Source organism: Montipora foliosa, chromosome 6 (genome assembly GCF_036669935.1).
Source record: "Montipora foliosa isolate CH-2021 chromosome 6, ASM3666993v2, whole genome shotgun sequence".
Lineage (NCBI taxonomy): Eukaryota > Metazoa > Cnidaria > Anthozoa > Scleractinia > Acroporidae > Montipora > Montipora foliosa.
In genome coordinates, this window is record NC_090874.1 from 34,518,589 (window position 1) to 34,537,468 (window position 18,880).

Here is an 18,880-nt window from a genome sequence, read left to right on the forward strand (position 1 = left end):
TGCTTGTGTGTAAAAGTCTGTTTTGCTCATAGCATCCTTGTGCATGCCCAAGTGGATGCATTTGCATGGCTTTAATGCACCATTTCTATTTTTCTTGTGGGAATCCTGCAAGGGTGCAGCCTGGTGAGAACAGCATCAGTAATTTTTAAATTTTTAAATGAATCACTGGGTGTACAGGTTTCAATAATAATATTATCAGAGTTGGAAATAAGGAAAAACAGATTGATAGGTGATTTTTTGTAAAGGTTCAAATCATTACCCCCCCCCCCCCCCAACAGTTTGGAAATCCCAATAAAGGTACAATTTTCTGTTGTGACGTTAGTGTCTACTTTATTTGAGTATTCTATTTTCACAACGTGAACAGTTCAACTTGAACTAAGAACTTAACTTAGTAACACTTGATGAAGAATTGATTGACAATCAAGGTCTACCTTTCTTAGCGATGTAATAGGCAACTTCAAAAGATCGTACTAACATGTGGCGCTCGTTTTCTGACATCCGTGCGAAACATTGCTTCAGAGGATTGTCATCCGGTATTTTATGGACCACGTGTTTTCGAAATTGATCTCCAAGAGTTTCTCGATTCTCGTGGTCATTTGCATCTGAATGCATTGCACTGATGTTATGTTCGTTGACGGCACTTCTTTGCCAGTTGTTGCTACCTTTTGTAATAAATGCATTGCTGTAGTTTCTACAAGAAGCAAGTCTTTTCTGCCACTTTGTACATATTTGACAGTACATATGATTGTCGCGAATTTCAAGCCATTTGAATTCAGCACACCACTTCTTTAATAAAATGTCCATGAAAACTTCTTTCCATGTGCTTCTGCAATCTCCAATGTCAATTCGAACACCCCCCTCTAACATTAATGAGTTTCTGCAGTCACATTGTACAGCGGTTTTTATTTGAGCGCGAAACATTTTGAGACGCCATTATAGATCGCAAGTGTGAAATTCTGAACTTTCTCAGAGATGAACGCCTTGATGTAGTGGAGGAACTTCATGAAAAAGAACTTCAGCTGCTAGACATAACAACAACTTTATCAGTCGGACAAGACTTGTCTTTGCTAATGGACAATTATCGTTCACTCCTGGACAATTAGTGTTTATTCTTGGCAGATATTCTCAACATGTTGGCCAGCTTGGACGAAATGGAGGACTTTCTATTGAGAAATACTGGCTCTTATAAACAACGGCTCTTTTAGGAGCCACAACACTGAAAAAAGTTTTGATCACTAATATATATATATATTTTAAAAATTTTGTGAAATTATATTCAATTTATCGCTGGCAAATTTGATCGGTAATTACCGATCACCAGCCGTTATTTCCAACTCTGTATTATTATTAACCAATTAAAAGGAATGGCATTATTCCACGTGTCTGCAAAAGCATACAATGTTCTCAAATTAAAATGTCATCATAAGGTTCTCAACAAACATCTATTCTTATTATTCATGTGTAAACAATACAAAATGTATAGTTAGATTATGTCTACTTTTTATAATGACTTCAATGTTTCTTGCAATCTTGGAATCATTGGGTTCTAAAGGAAACTACACAAGTCGTGCTCTAATGATTGACAGCAGAATAATGAAAAGCTTTTGCATCTGTGATAATTGCAGTTGCAAATATGATACAAGTCTCAACAATAACTGACAGTGGCTATCGGGAATCCATGTAGGTTTGATTACAAGAGTTGTTAAACAATTACATGTATTTCTGTGATCATGAATGTATGAAGTCACATTTGTGAAAGTGGGCTTTGATCACTGGTGTGAATTATTTATTATTAATATTTTTCTCATTTATACCACAGGTGCCTGGAATGCCAATGATGGCACCTGGGTATGCTCCTCCAGGAATGCCTCCATTTCAGCCAGTAGCCATGACAACAGGTCAACCAATGATGTACCCTCATGGTAGTATGCCAGGAATGCCAACAGCATATGCACCTCCGTTAACTTCAAACATACAGCAGGCCCCTGTGGTGGCGACTTTTCAGCCAATAGCTAACACTGGATCACCAGCAATGATAAGTAAGCTTGCACTTGTAATGATTTTACAAGGTATTGCCCTCCTAATTGCCAGCAAAATCCCTGCAGGGGGTTCAAAAAACATCATCAGCCAGTAAAAAGCTTCAGCTGCTTTGCTGAAAAGAATGTCAGGTACTTTTTGGGGTACATGTATTTAAACAGTCATTAAAGAAAGTTTGTTTCAGACCTACCCACAATTTAATAATTATTTGTTTTAACAAGTGTACCTTTCACCTCAATTCTACAAAAATTAGACCCCCGGACCCCTCCAAGAACAGTTATTGTTGATACAGTCAGTTACATGTGCTCTTCTCAAACCTGCTCTTTATTTCAAAATTTATTTTTGTTGAACCTCGTGTATTGTGTAAGGCTAAATAAGGCCTCAAATAGGTACAATGACCCTTGTTGTTTATTCATCCTTATGAAAGTACATGTAGCTAAAGCCTTTAAGGGAGTAGGGCTAAACTTTTCTGTGAAAGCAAGACATTAAACCAATTTTGAAAGTTTTGCTAGATTGTTTCCTTCCTTTAACCCTTTCATCCCCGTGGGGTTCCCCATTGACGAGTAAAATCATCTGGCTTTAGACAGAGTAAAATCTATAAGTGGCACTATTGGGAGTTAAAGGTATAATGGGGACATAGTTTTTGAGTGAGTCTAGCTGTTGTTAACCCTTTCAGCCCCGTGGGGTTCCCCATTGACGAGTAAAATCGTCTGGCGTTAGACAGAGCAAAATCTGTAAGTGGCACTATTGGGAGTTAAAGGGTAATATTGTTATATGGCTGAGTATTTTCCCCCAGCAATGCACGCTCTTATTGGTTACTTCAAGGTCACATGACAGCTCACTATATATTTCCCGCCAAAAGCCTCTGAGCAGGCAACAGTGCAAAATCTATGACGTCAGAGGGTAACAGTGCATTGTTACCCGTGAATGTTGACCGATGACCACAGTTTTTCATTTGTGCTATATAACAAATCACTTAATGACTGGTCCTGAGGGAAGCAGTTCATTTTGTTTCCCGAGAATCTCAATGTTTCCCTCGGCTGCACCGAGGGGAAACATTGAGATTCCTGGGAAACAAAATGAACTGTTTCCCTCAGGACCAGTCATTATGCTGCTTTGTGGAAGGCTGTATTTTTTTATTTACACAGTGAAATTAATACAGTACAAGTTAAATGTAACTCAATAGCACCTCAAAACGTGATCCTCCATTTTAAAAAAATTGGAGTATGGTGGCAAGGGTTTGTTGTTGTCTTGAATCTTTAATCAAGATCCTCAAAAATATTTTCAAATGTCTAAAAATATGATTCCTGGATTTTGAAGAAAGTGGAGGATGAGGATCACGTTTCAGGTTACATTTGACTCGTACTACTTGAACATACGTAGTATTGAATTGGTCTGTCTTAATTTGCTTGCTGCTGAGAAAAGTGTTAGCACCTACTGTACTCACATGCTTTGTTGTCTAAGGCTGGCTGTTTAAAATTAAAATGGTATAACATTTTCCTAAAAAAAAATGCTCTGCCTATTTGTCATAATTATACAAACAGCAACATTGCTTTCTGACAACCGTTGCTGACAATATTAACGTTCAAATGAGGCCTTTAACTGCTATTCAACGTAAAAAATTTAGAACTTTCATGAATGGATAAGAGAAAATATTCTGCATAGAGCTTACAATAATATTATACAAATTTATGTAAAATTTCTAAGTGGTAAGTACAAATAATGTGGATTTTATAATGATAACTTTGGGGCAGTAGTTAAAGGCCTCATTCCAACCTCAATATTTTCACTTTCTGATAACTGTATAGTTCCAGCTCCTGTGAGAGCCCCACAAGTTGGTACTGAAAGCTCGAACTCACCGTCAGTTGTAAAGCAAATACAAGAACAAGAGATCAAAGCAGCAGATAGTCCATCACAGACCAATAAGACAGAGGAGCCAGATGGCAAAGTTGAAGACGTAAAGAAAGAGAAAAAGAAAGTTAAGAAACCCAAGGCTAAGGTTTGAACTCACAGAAAGTTGATAAATTCAGGGTTCCCACTCACCTTGAAAAGTCAGGGAAACCTGAAAATTTTTCAAGGGCAGCAAGTTGCGAGGAAATTTGAAATAGTACTTACTGTTATTAGGGACCTTAATTTAAGCAAGGATGATGATGATGATGGCTACTAGAATGCCATATAACAGTAGGTTTAATTAGCAAAAACAATACTTCTGCATGCTCTGTATGTGGGTTTTATATTTTGATATTTCTTTGCCATTCTCATCTTGACATGGAAGTAAAATGATCAAATTTAAGGTCATGTGGAGGATAAGGTCTCGTGACGATGAATTTTCAATTTTCAATCTGAATAAACACACCATTCTCATCAATGTTATTCTTGGAATGTGTACTCTCACTTTCCAAGCCGAGAAACAGTAACAGGAAATAATATTTTTAGGCAACGTTCTCGTAGCCGCCGTCGTCGTCTTCCTTGCTTAAGGTCCCTATTAAACTGACTCTACATTAAAATTGGTCTTGTCCTCAGATTACTAGAAAATCCTAAAAGATTATGTCAGGGAAAGTTAGCTTTAGTCAGGGAAAAGTCAGGGAATTATGTTTTCATGGTAGAGTGGAAACCCTGATGATGATTTGCATTTTGTATTGATCAATAATTACATGTATAAATAATTTATGCAGTTTAGTTTTGATGTGGCAGGGGAGGGAATTGGGAATTCCTAGAATAACTGAGGTCGGACACACATTCATGTATCAAGCTAAAAACAATTAGCATAATTTAAATTTTCTTCTCAAAATATACACAATATTGGAAATACAAGAGCACTTACATGTATCTAGTGAGCAAAAGCTTATTACATGTACACTGATCAACTGTGACGAAAGAGTGAAATGATCCTCGTGATAGTCACCTGAAAATTTCAGGTGGGTCCAACAGGATTCCATCCCATGACCTCTGCTATACTGGTGCAATGCTCGAACAAACTGAGCTATGAAGCCATACAGTTGGGAGGCTTATGTGTTCCCATGAAATGACTTGATGATTGTTATATGTAGGTGCAGGGATCACTTCACTCCTTTGTTTATAACCTGCACTTCAAATCAAATTATATTTACAAGTTATCAACTGTGCCTTTTCCTCCCTTGTTTGTAGACAAAACAGACTCCATGGACAGAACACAAGGCTCCTGATGGCAGAACTTACTTCTATAACACTGAAACTAAAGTGTCTACTTGGCAAAAGCCAAATGAACTCAAGACTCCAGGCGAGGTATTATGTTATTTATAATGTTTTACCTTCAGTTGCCCTGCAGAAAGTTTGAATGAGCTGACATGCTTTAGCCCATTGTATGCTTGTCAGTTCCCTTTCATGAGCAAAATTTACACTCCTACCCTCTCTGTGCTCAACAGTGCTGTGATTCTGTTGTCTCATTACAATTCGGTAAGTAAAGTGGACTCTCGGAGCACAATGTGATACCAAGACCATGCAGAAACAGCTTGACATTCTGTTAAGTTCTCTTGGTTGCCTTCTATGATTTAAATGCTATTTTTGATAAGATGATGTACAGTTGAATAATATGTACTCTAAGTGACAAATCGATATGTAAAGGTTTTTTGTTACTAACGAAAATTCTTCTTAAAAAATACCAGTGATCAGTGGGGGATCTCTGAATTTCGTACATACATGTATCTTGCTGGATGAAAAATCTACTGGATAATTGAATTTTTCATTATCTCTTCCAAGATAAAACATGACATACATGAAATGCTTGTAGAATTTGACCCATGATAACCCAGACACGACTGTCATACGAGACATTGTTTTATTTAACATGTACTCTTAAAAATAGTCAGCTGGAAAACTTGAGTGAGTGCAACCTTTGTATTGACGTTTCTCAATTTTTGTTGATCTCTAAAAACTTTTAATAAACTGGTACCTTTTAGCCACTTTCTGTCTTCCCTCCAATGATATTGTGTAAACTGTTTCCCAAGGACGTTTCTTTTTTTTTTCGCCATTCTTGGCACCTAAACTCAAATCTTTTTTGTTTCTAATTTCAATCTCTCCACCAAAGCAAACATATTTTGTCATTTGTACTTCAAAATTCTGCTTTTTATGTGCCAGGCAATTTACGCAAAGTTCGCCAGACTGGCAATCATTTGGACCCACGGCCGAGGTGTCAGAAGCATTGATCTGTTCTCGATTTTACATCACAAACTGTTTTGCAATGCAAAAACTCTTTGAAAATTTGAATGCACAGAAGTTTGTGACGTAAAATCAAGTAGGCCCATGCCTCTCACAGCATGGTCTTGGGTCCAAATTACTATGACTTTTACTAACTTTACATGGCTTGTGCAACACATGAAAAGCAAAATTTCGAGGTGAAAATTGTAAAATGTGTTTGCTTTAGGTGGAAAGAAAAATTTTTGCCTTGAGGTGCACTGACCACACCTTTGCTTGTTCAAAAGGTGGATAATGCTATCCAGTGGATAAACAGTAGCTAAGCCAATATTCAGTTATAATCCAGTGGATAGTGATTTATCCAGTCGATAGCACTATCCACCCTTCGAGCAACTGGGACCAGAGGGCATATCCTTTTAAGACCCTTAATGATATTATTTGTAAACAAATAAAATTGTGGTTGTTTCTATGTGCCAGAGAAGATAACAATGGCATTTATTTTAAAAGAGTAAACTATTTTTCCTTTGTTTTTGTTCCCGTGTGTTTTTTTTTTTATTAAAATTCTAGCAGGAGAGATTTTTGTTGTTGTTGTTTTGGACAGATTCAACTAGATTCATGTCCATGGAAAGAACACAAAGCTGATACAGGCAGAATATACTACCACAATACTGAAACAAAAGAGTCAACTTGGACAATTCCCAAAGAATTGGCCGAACTCAAAGGTATAGCAATACATTATTAAGCCACTGGTTGCAGTGATGTTTCGCACTCTTGTTATATTTCATTTAACTGCACTTCTTCCTGATCCCTTTTGCAGAACACATTGAACTTTGTTTTGATCTTCTCAGTTTTTTTAATATGAAAGGCATTTAAACTGATTGTGGATAGATGAACTTGGGAACTGGTGCTATCAAAGGTTGGTGGGAGCCTCATAAAAGATGCAGCAGGCAGGTTCCATGGCAACACTGTGAGCGGGAACTGTCCTGCAAGTGGCCACCAACCAGCACCATCACACTGAAGGAACTTCAGTGACGATACTTACCCAACCTGATACTTAACCTTGGCCCAACTCCATTGGGGTTTGGGGGGGGGGGGGGGGGGGAAGGGCTGAACACTAAATTTTTCAAAATAGGCAAAAGCATTGTTCTGCAAATATCAGCAGAGTACTAAGCAAAAATGCAAATATGATGAGTAAAGTCCTCCCATATCCACATGGCAGGGCAAGCCCCTGTGGCTACCTTGCAGGTTATGAACAATGAACATATGTCTAGACAACTGCTGGGCATGTTTAGGCCCACTGTGATGAAAATGATATTATCCTGCTGCTTTTCAACTTGAGATACAATGCAAGCCCTGCTGACCATTATAAAAGAATCCCTGAACCATGTTATCAATTGACCATAAACATAGCATTGTGCCAAAAGATGTGGGAAACTAAGCACACCAATGGGAGGCAATGCAATACACTGGTACACTGTAAATCTATAGTCACTTTTGTGTAAGCAAAAAAAAACACTATGTGTCGCCAATTTGGAATTAACTTTTACAACCACGTAGCCAACTGTCTGCAGCACACCATTAGTTTCTGCAACAAGACTGCACTGTTTTGTGGTGACACTGTTGTGCTGTACATAATTTATATGCAGTGCACATCAAAATTAATGTAACTTCACTTTTAAATGAAAGTGTAGTTACATTAAATTTTGATGTGCACTGCATAACAAATTGTACTGTTAGTTACTTGCTTAATACCACTCATAAAGTACATCTCTGTAAAAATTATTTTATTGGCTTTTTTGCAGAACTTATTAAGGAGGAGCAAGAAAACGAAGGGTAAGCTTTAACGTGTTTTGTAGAAAAGTGCAAACATAGGATAGGGCTCATTAGCACTACTATTACTCAACAATAAATTATGTCGGTTTGTGACAGCTAGTTTTTTTGCAGATTATCAATACCTTAATTAATGCAAAACCAAAAATTGCAAAGGAAACCTTATTTGAGTCATTTGTTTGAACTTTGCACTCTTTTGGGGCTGACGTACAATCCGCATGTTAAATTTTCTTCATGCAACAAATAATCATTTAGCACAGTTCAAACTTATTGTTTTTAACTATTAATGAGGCGTTAAGCTGGAATTTAACTTCAGTAAAGGAAGTCTACACTGTATGGGGCCATACAATGGAAGGGAATAATAATATTGTTTGTTTTCTGTTTCCATGTACTATACCTTTGTGTGGACCCTCTGAATGAAAGTTTGTTTTGTGTAGAAATCATCTCAATTTTTTCCAATATCTTTTGTTCTCATTTCTTTGGGAATTAAAATGTTATCTTTGCTGCATTCAAACAGATAGACTTCATGAAAAAGTTCACAAATTAGTTTTTATCTGGAAAGAAAGCGATACAAACTCTAACTGTTCAGCATTACAGTGATGAAGGGTTAATATGGCTTCTTTAATGAAAGACATGGTGATGATCATTAGTCTGGCAACTTAAGAGACTGAAGATTGCTTGACCAATCAGGTACTTGACAATAGGTGGCAATTAGTTATTGGAACACTAACATGTAAAGGAGAAGTTACATTTATATGCTGCCAGTGTGTCTATATGATCTCACTGACTTAAGCGCTGATGCTATCTATGCCTTGGGATTGTTTGCTCTTATAAGACAGTTGATTACTGGGAAATTTGAATTTTAAAACAGCAAATCACACCATCGTGCCTTAACTTTCGGTAACTTTTGGTGGCCAGCATGATAATATTGTTGTTGTTGTTGTTCGGCTTCAGAGAAGACGAAGAATCAGAAGAGGAAGAGGAGGAAGAAACCCAGGAAAATGGTGAATCAGATGTCAAAAAGGCAGATGAAGAAACAGCAAAAGATTACCCAATGGCAAGGTGTGTTTTAAGGGGCATTAGCATTATCAAATAAGTAAACTAGTAACAGCAAATTCTGCCAGATTCTCAATCTTCACTCAGTTCAATCTTACCTCTTTATGTAGTATTTTCTTTGCAAGTTTTCAAGCTTAGTATCAGCCGTCTTTCTGCTGCACATGTACATGTACATGTACATATCGTTTACCATAGCCATAAAGCAGTCGGCTTTAAACTTGGCTACCGGTACAAGTGCCCTCTTGTTTAGACATGAATTAATAAATGTCCTGAACATTAATATGTTTTAAAATATTTTCATAATGTATAGTTGTGTTCTGGCAATCTGCTAATCACAAGATAATTTGTGTCCAAGTTCTTATTATAACATGAATTCACTGTACTGTATACATAAGACTTCTAATTTTATAAGGATTAAATTTTATTCAAAATATTTCTGTGAAGTCACTTGTACATTGCTGGTGGCCAGCTAATTTTAATATAGATAACATCATAAGTGAATTGCTGAGTAGAGAAGTGGCTGACTAATAACAGAGCTTGGTATTGAAATTTTATTCCACAGTGCAGTCAACATAACAGAGGTACCACCTGTTGTTCCTGTGGAGAAGAAGGAGTATATTTACGAAACGAAGGAGGAAGCTAAACAGGCTTTCAAAGACCTTCTGAGAGAAAAGGTTAGCTCCTGCATAGCCTCGATGTGTAGATGAATGCACTTACGTGTATGTTTACCTTGCAAATTGTCCTTTGTAGTTGCTGAAGTAGATTGGGAACTCTTCTTGTGAAAGAACTGTACGACTTTGATTAGAACATTGTGTTTGTGTATGAAATTACTGATGGAACACCTCACAATCCAGTTTAAATTGATAAAAGTCCAAGATTCAGAGCTGAGGAATAGCTGATCTGCATGGCATGTGTCCTTTAATCCTGTTCTTTTTAAATACCTGTTTTATCAAAAGTTTTAAATCAGCGGTAAGCAAATTTATGTCAAGGATCTTCGTTGGCTCATAAATAGAGGCATTTTACAAAAGATTTTAAAGGAAATTGGAAATTTCTCAAACGAAATTAACTACAGAGCCATAAAAATAAAATTATGCAAGAGGATGGCAATATGGAGTATTGGAGCATTAGGTGATTAAAAATTAGTACTTTTGTTTTTTTTTTTTTTAAATGTGCAAGTTGGCTCATTTAATCACTAAAGGCCCAGGCCAACTGCTTTAACATTTGCTTCAACAACCATTCGATTTTTTGAATGATGTTGAACGATGTTGACCGCTGTTGTGGCAAACAGTTTCAATGCATCATCAACATTTGATTTGACAAAGCTTCACCAGAGGCCTGTTATTCATCCCACGGTTGTTTCTATGGATATGGACATGGGTCGGATTACTGCGCATATGCATATACAACAATGTTCAATATGGTGGCGAACAGTGATGAGTGGTTGTTGAAGCAAAGTTTTTTACGCATTTACTGTGAACTTGATTCAAATTCGAATCAACATGTGTTTCAACATTGTTGAAAGTTGGTGAAGTTCCCGGTGTTGTGGCTGTCCTCTGTGTGTATATGGGTGGGTGGGTATAGCAGGTCCACATCAGCTGAATAGCTGCCACAACTTCAACCTGCTCTAACAAATAACGTAACATAACACAAACGGTTTTGACATTGCTGTTCAACAAAATCAAACGGATGTCGAAGCTATGTCGAAGCTGTTTGCCTGTCGAAGCTGTCTATGTCGAAGCTGTTTGCCTGGGCTAATTCTTTGAGCAGGTAGATGAAACTATGCATGTAAGTTAAGGCAAAGACTTTGTAACTAGTGTTTCATTTTATTATATAGATACTGATGAAATACCAGGGTTTCTCCTTTTACTAAAAAATCACATCTGCGCGCAGTGAACATATCATTTTTATCTTTCACATTTGAGAATATAGGTGTCGTCATGATAACGAACACGATTAGCCAATAAATCGCGAGTTTCGTCTTCATTGTAAGATACTTTTGTGCTTCAATATAATCCTTCTCTACTACATAACATTTCTATTGCAAAACTTAACATTATCAAGATTTTCTTTTCATAACTTTCATATCTTGTTGCGTGTTACACAACATGCGTGTTTTAGCGGTTGATGACCACTTTTTCATCAGTTAAAAAATGAGTAAGACAAGTTGTATTAAATCTAGACATTTCATCAATATCTATATAATTAACAGAACATTACATGACCGCTTGGGGATACGAATTTTATCTTCGAGTGCCGAAAGTATACTTTAAGCACTCGAAGTCAAAACTCGTATCCCCAAGCGGCCATGTAATATCCTCTATGTACTGTACTGTAAATAGTATGCTGAATTTATTGATTAGACATTTCTGTAGTCTATTCTTTTGTACTAAAATTTAATTGTTGTTTGTGTTTGTTTTCTTAGGAAGTTCCATCAAATTCATCATGGGATAACGCCATGAGAATGATTGTTAGTGATCCCAGATATGGAGCATTAAAGAAAATGAATGAGAAGAAACAAGCATTTAATGAATACAAAACAAAACGAGCCAACGAGGAAAAGGTTAGAATGCACTTTAAGGTTTCCCTTGTTGCAGCAATATTACACTGTGTTGCTGCAATGTAAGTCATGTGTCACAAACAAGGAAATAGGTTGGAAAAGGAGGCAAGAATACCCTTTGAGTCTTCTTTATTCTGTGTTTTGAATAGGGGTAGTTTTATTTGTCGTGGAAACAGGAACAAAACTTTACAGTTGTACGCTGCATATCCACTTTGTCTTAGTTCATGCATGTGCTGAACCTAACACAGAGCCTTTTGTCTTTCTCTTGAACAGGAGGAACAAAGGCAAAAAGCAAAGAAGGCACGGGAAGATCTACGAAGCTTTTTGGAAAATCACAAGAAGATGCATTCGTCTGTACGTTGGCGCAGAGCAGGAGAGATGTTTGAAGGTGAACCTGAGTGGGAAGCAGTCCATGAACGAGACAGGAAGGATGTGTTTGATGATGTGGTGTTCTTCTTGGCAAAAAAAGAGAAAGAGGAAGAAAAAGAACAGCGAGCTCATAACAGGAAGCTAATGTTACAAGTGTACACTACTATGTCCTCCATTACCTACAGGACAACGTGGGCTGAGGTGGGTTTACTTGCATCAGTGAAGCATTTTGCAGTAATCAAAAGCTATTTGATCCTGGGTTGGTGTGCATGATTAAAAATCACTAAGAGCTGGGTCCTTATCTGAAGCACACAAATGCACAAGTTAACTTGGTGTACTGGTGATGCTACATACATTTTCACCATTCCTTGAAGAATGACTGGAACAAAGCTAAACCATTTGAAAAGTTGATTGGAACACCTATTTTTCAATCTTAAATTGGACATTTTTCAGTTGGGCACATCAAAAATTATTCATTTATTTTTATTTACATGTATTTTATTTTGTTTTGGCTTACCTTTAGTATCAGAATTTTCCTATAAGTGGTAATTTGCCAGCATTTGTGGGGTGCTGCTGCTAGCAGGGTGTAGGGTGGCTCAGTGGGCTGGGGACTACTGGGGACAAGTTGTGTATACAACGGGATAGGAGTTGCACCCACCCCTGCCATGAGTTGCGGTAGATGCCGCAAGTCATGGTAGAAACATTGAAAAAGGAGCCTTCGAGTTGCCTTCGACTGCGGTCGCCCATTTGTCTTGTTGTCTTGTTGTTGTCTTTGTCTTTCTGCTAGATTGATGTTTACTGTTTGCCCAAGTCCTGTCGGATGCCTGAATTAAGCTAACACATCAAATGTTTGGTTTTGGATTGTTCTCAGAAACAATCCTTTCCAAAAGTGATGCAAATATTCTTGGTATGGAAGCAACAAGAACTCTTAATCCGTTCTTGGTGCACTTTGATTGCAGGCTTTGCAGTTGCTTAAGGAGCATCCAGCGTACAAAGATGATGAAGAAATACAAGGTAATCAAGTATAAACACCTCTTCATATTGATGACCCGAATAGATGAACTGCGTGTTGAGAAAAATGTCCTTTAATTTCCTTACCAATAGTAAGGCAAACCTTTCGATATTCAGTGGCAAATGTCAGGCTTACCTCAGTGGAGTTCAGTTTTATCTCAACAACACTAGATGTTCTTGTTGACATGCAGTAATAAGGGTGTTGGGTGTGGGCACAGACAGAGTTACATGATCAGGTTGAAGATCAAAGTTTTTGCAGATATTTTAAGGTAACAAAAAAGTGTAAAGTTAGTTCCAGGCATTTATTACAGTATAAACTGTTTTTTTGTTTGTGTTTGTTTGTTTATTTGTTTCTTTGTGTAGAGTGTGAAAAAGAAGACATGTTGATATCGTTTGAAGAGCATATTCGGACCTTGGAGCAGGAAGAAGAAGAGGAGAAGCAACGAGAGAAAAACAGAGTGAAACGACAACAGCGCAAAAACAGGGAAGGCTTCTTGGTGAGTTGACTTGGCCCATAGAGTTTTTTAGTATGAAGTACTGTAAGCAGTGTGCAATAAGCTGCACTTGCAGGTTAGCTGCATCTGCCTAAGTTTAAAAGGTCGTGTATTGGTTTGAAAATAGGAAATGCTACTGGGACGCTTCTCCAATTCATGAAGTAGCATTAAATATAAATGAGGATGGCCATCAAGTAATCCGTGATATTTTCTTAGTAAGCAATGTATTGTCAGTTATCAACATTATATTTAACCTATTTAACTATTGAACCGTGCTATACTGTATTTATAGATGATGTAGAAATATGTTTTCCTTAATATGTTTCATATTGTTTGACGCGTCCAAACCTTTTTAATTAGTGTTTGGAAAAAGTGTGAGTAAAATGTTGTATTAAAAAAAAGGGAGCGTCAAAATCTAACTGTTCTTTGTGATTAAAACCAATCTGAGATATGATTACCTTTCTTTTCGGAAAAGGGTGGCTTATACGGGCTATCTCATTCCCACTGAAAGATTTTTTCATATTTATTTTTGGCTATTAAACATAACATCATACTCATAGCAAACTTCAATGTTGCCATCATTTTGCATAAATGAGCTTTCCTACATGATTGTAACTTTATCTATGTATAAGAATACTGGAGGACTGCAAATTGCATTCTTAAGCAGCGTGGTTTTAGTCTCCCACATTATGTTGCAAGGTGCCATGGACCTAAAAGATGCAGACGGTGTTATTGTTGCTCTTTTCTGTAGGTGTTATTGGATGAATTACACAAGAGGGGCAAGCTTCATTCCATGTCACTTTGGGTTGATTTGTACCCAACAATAAGTGCCGATGTGCGCTTCACCAATATGGTGGGTCAACCAGGTCAGTGTACACACATGTACATGTAATTTGAGTGTCCTCACTGTTGAAGCCCTGCTACCAGGTCTTTTTTTCTCCTTGTTTTTGCAAACATCGTATATGAAAAATTTAACTATGTCGTGTTTTCTGATTGAAGTTTACACAAAGTGGTGCAAATGTGCATTGCAAAATAGCCTCAAGGTTCAAATTTTGATAATAATGCTCTCTACCTAATCAATAAATAATTTGTTAATAATCGTTTTTTTGTAAAGAGAACGACAAAGTACGTTGCCTAAAAAGTTTTACGCGATGCACCTACAATTTTACTGCAAACCTTTGAAATAGCATTGCATTTATCAACAGGTTCGACTCCACTGGACCTTTTCAAGTTCTATGTGGAAGACTTGAAAGCCAGATTCAGTGAAGAAAAGAAAATCATAAAGGAAATACTTAAGGTGAGGAACTTATTGGATAATGTTTTAGTGGAAGGAGGAAAATGTCCCCCTTAGCTGTTTTTCATGACGGCTGAGGGTTGGCGAGCTTCAGTACACACGAAGAGGGGGTCTTTTAATTTATTGTGTGCCACGTAGAGTTTCTGTGCCGACAGTTTGTGGGTTCTTGAACGTCACAAAGGGTTAAATCTTTAAGTGCTCAAGTTGAGACGATGCCTACGGCCGGTTTATCGTCTTTATCCGAGAATGCTTGAGAGTCTAACCATTTGCAGATATTTGTAGATAGGCTCCACTCGCTCCGATTGCTGAATCAGCCAGAGTTCACCTTGCGACTTCCCCATACGTAGGTTGGATGCTTACGAAAATGAGCTACTCCGTTGGCTCTCAGTCGTGCAGAATTATTGTCTTAAAGAGTATTTTTTTTAACTGATTGGTTTGTTTAGAGCGAGTTTCAATCGACTGTCATAAAACCAAAACCAAAGTAATTACTTTGGCCAATCAAAAAGGATGGAGACAATCCAGTAAACCAATCAAAACTCGACTTAATTATACGTAGCCGACACAAAGCGAGGGAAAATGTGCACGCGCGAGCCACAATTTTGGTTTCACTTCTGATTGGTTGAAAAAATAGCGGGAGAACTTTGAACCAATCACTGAGTGAAGTAAATGCAAAACCAAAGCAATTCGCTAATTACTTTGGACACTCAATTGAAAACCGCTCTATTTCCATACGGGTTTAGGATTAACAGAATAAGTTTGCCGAAAGAAGTCCTGTGTTCCGAAACCGGAATGGTTTTGGGAAGGCGACAATGCTGGAAAGGCTGAGTCTGGACACGACCTTGCAGCCGGTGTGTGGGCCATTCAAGGGAAAATCGATTATTTAATGTTTTTTCTGTGCGGAATAGTCTTAACAGAATGGGCCCTTAGATGAAAAATTGGCAAATATTTCGCTTGTAGTTATTTAAGCACGTAAAAAGGAGAGAGTTTGCAGCACATTTCTTTTGCTTTGACTTCAGGATCTTGACTACACGGTTGATGTAAATACTGGGTTTAGCGAGTTCAACGAGCTGGTTCGGGGAGATGATAGAAGTCAAACCCTGGATCCTGGCAATGTTAAAATGACATTTAACCATGTAAGTTAGTTCCCTGTACCTACATGTATGTAGCAAAATGGCAGCTTTGCCGGTAACAAGCAGAACTTTGTCGATGTACTTTGTGCAACGTCTCGTGGGAACGTACCAAAATAGTTGCTGCCGCAGTGAGTGAACCTGAAGCGAACGAACGAGGCAGCTCTCTAATCGGGTGAAGAACACATTTTTCTTCGAAACGCAAGGGATTGTGGCCAAAGGCGCAAGGAATTGTGGTTATGCGCGAATGGAAGAATTAAGATGCGCGGTATGATCACAGGCAAGAGCCTGCGCTGTTTTTCACTTTCGCTTCTTGTGTCCTCGAACACTGTCAGGCAACAAAAAAAAATTCTAAATCGTTCGACGAAAAAGGCCAAGATTTTGGAACGTTGTAGGAAACAAATCTTTTAAGTACCTCTCCAATTCTCAGGTCTGTGCGGTACATCGTTTCTGAGTTATTTGTCGAAGCGTTTCACGCAAAATTTATACAGTTTTGTATGGAAACGCCATGTGGTCCACGAATATGGTGGCCGGTAATCAACGAAAACATCTATAGTTCACTTTCTGGTGAAAGCGCTTACTTTTCGCTCATAAGATAAAATACCCATTTGGAAATAGCTTTGTATCAGGGTGTCAACCTCGTTCCCCTGTATTTTCGAAGCGAAATACGTCACGGAACTGGAAACGTGAAAAAAAGATTTATTTCCTGGTCATCTTCAGCCTCATTTTGATAAAAATTCCGAAGAACTTGCGATTTTGATTTACGAATTTGATGAGGTCACTACGAAAACCATCTATTCTTTCCTTTCTTCTTTCGAGAGGTCCAGTTTGGGGGTTCACGTTTTGTACAGTCCATGCTCAAGACCTATTAAAATCTCCATTCAGTTCCACTCACAAAGTCACTGCTTACGAGCCAGAAGGCCCATCAGGCCGGCGCTTATCTCCGGTTTCCTGTTCCACTCACAAACCACAGCTAAATTACCACAACCAATATACCATAATTGAACATCTTCCTTCCCCTCGGCAGCATTTCTACCATTTAGGTAAACTAGTTGTAGGTCATTAATTTTACGCACTCGCGTCGGCCATCGAGATACCAGAATTTCGCACATCGTACTAAGTTTGGTAATTTTTCCGCATGAGAGTACATTGGATGTGATCTGTTGAATGGGCGAATGGAACAATCGTTCATTAAATTTCAGTAAATTCTGTGGGATTGGATTGCTAGGAGGGAGAGTAAGGGAAGTTACCATCAGTTGGTGGAGGTCGAAGATCTGGCAACGTATCGCGACTTTTTCATGGTCGCAAAGGGGCAGTTTTGTTTTCTTGTCGAAAAAGTCAGCCCAATCGTTGCCAGAAAGGAGCCACCGTACCCACTTAACTTCGGCCTCTCATCAAACCTGATTAGCGACTGGCTGTGACCCTACGGTATTTGGCCACTGGAGAAACGCTACACTCGCTTGAATACAGCTTCAGAATTTCACGCCAAGCAATTTCCGCTATCATCATTGAAACATGTAATCCCCTTTACTCCGTCTTGGCTCGTGATTATTTTAAAACCCGCAAAACCAAAGAAAACTGGGAAGAAGTCTCTTCGAACTTTGCTTCAATGTGGAATTTGCCAAATGGCCCTATTAGCCTTAGCGATCCTGTCTTTATATCCAACTTTTGACGAGTTCCAAAGGCAAGGGTGTTGCTTCTTCGTTTCATCGATTATTTTTACAGAAACTTCGTTCTTCAAGCTCAATTGTGACCGCTATCTTTGTTTCTTACCATTCAGGCAAGCGTTGTCGTCATGACGACTTGGCTGTTCATCCAATCAGAATCTGTCTTTGACGATCACATTGTGGCGCAAATTGAAATAATGTTGCCCGAAGTAGAAGCTCTCTCTACTTTGTGCAACAAATTCTGAAGCGTGCAACAACAAAAAATTGTTGCACAACGTTTTGAAGCGCGCATGGTAATACGTGCTACATCACTTTAAAACTCCCTGCGCAACAATGTTGCCCATTTTGTAGCTCGATTTCGTAGTATGTATTACCGCACCTTAACCAGCATACTATAGAAACCTATTGGTTTTTATACCTCCTAACCAACAGTCAGCGCTAAGCAGGCTTCAAGCAACTGCCCCAGAACGCTACAAACACAGTATAAGAGGTTGCAAAATTTATACGTTAACCCGTTGAATTAGAAACCACAAAAATATCTTCGTGAAACAATTATTATTTCATTCGCACTTGTTGGATACGAGGTTTGTAATAGCTATGTCGGCTTTGCGCGCCTCGTTGGCTATTTTCTATCTCGCATCCATCGCGCGTTCGTGGAATAATCATTAGATACTCGTCGAATTATTGCTGTTTGCTCTTATTTTTCCACGCCGTTTCGGTGCAGAGAATAGTACAACTCTCAAAATATCTGCGCAAATACAAAATGTCTCACAAAATAAGTTTTGAATACGCATTTAACCTCTGACCAGGCATTATCTGCTTAGAATCTTTTGTTTCGCCTCATCCCATGATATAGTAGATTCAGTACTCGATTACTGTTTGTTGTTGCAGTTTATCGAAAAAGCTGAAGCAAGAGAGAAGGAAAGGGTAAAAAAAGAGGAAAGAGAGGTAGGATCTTAACCATATAAAGGCCGCTTTTAGTGTTTGCTGTGAAAAATGATTTGCTGTTTGGTAATTTTTCAAGTGGGGAATATCTCGGATCGAACTCGGTTTCTCGCGTGGTCCAATTGAAGTGGGTGCGTAAAACGCGCGGGTTATTTAGTAATTGGACCCATGACTGACTGCCAGCTCTTTAGACACTTTTTTTAGCGTTCCTTTGACCGGTTAGTCTCGGCATTTATGTTAAGTTCCCTTTCTATTAAAAAAAAGGGGGAAAAAGGAAATAAAAGAGATTGAAAAGCCTACCGTTTTCAACAAACGAGTTC

General features: G+C 38.2%; 1 protein-coding gene across 1 annotated transcript in view; it reads left to right on the top strand.

Moving 5' to 3' along the window:
- Positions 1–18,880, top strand: part of LOC138007195 (pre-mRNA-processing factor 40 homolog B-like) — a 54,036-nt gene that overhangs the window by 23,560 nt on the left and 11,596 nt on the right. The window contains exons 3-17 of the mRNA XM_068853973.1: positions 1,820–2,039; positions 3,846–4,036; positions 5,185–5,301; positions 6,812–6,932; positions 8,013–8,043; positions 8,995–9,102; positions 9,659–9,770; positions 11,519–11,656; positions 11,927–12,223; positions 12,982–13,036; positions 13,397–13,530; positions 14,279–14,393; positions 14,733–14,824; positions 15,838–15,954; positions 18,507–18,563. Of these exons, the coding sequence (XP_068710074.1) occupies positions 1,820–2,039; positions 3,846–4,036; positions 5,185–5,301; positions 6,812–6,932; positions 8,013–8,043; positions 8,995–9,102; positions 9,659–9,770; positions 11,519–11,656; positions 11,927–12,223; positions 12,982–13,036; positions 13,397–13,530; positions 14,279–14,393; positions 14,733–14,824; positions 15,838–15,954; positions 18,507–18,563 (1,905 nt within the window). The remainder of the gene's footprint in view (positions 1–1,819; positions 2,040–3,845; positions 4,037–5,184; positions 5,302–6,811; positions 6,933–8,012; positions 8,044–8,994; positions 9,103–9,658; positions 9,771–11,518; positions 11,657–11,926; positions 12,224–12,981; positions 13,037–13,396; positions 13,531–14,278; positions 14,394–14,732; positions 14,825–15,837; positions 15,955–18,506; positions 18,564–18,880) is intronic.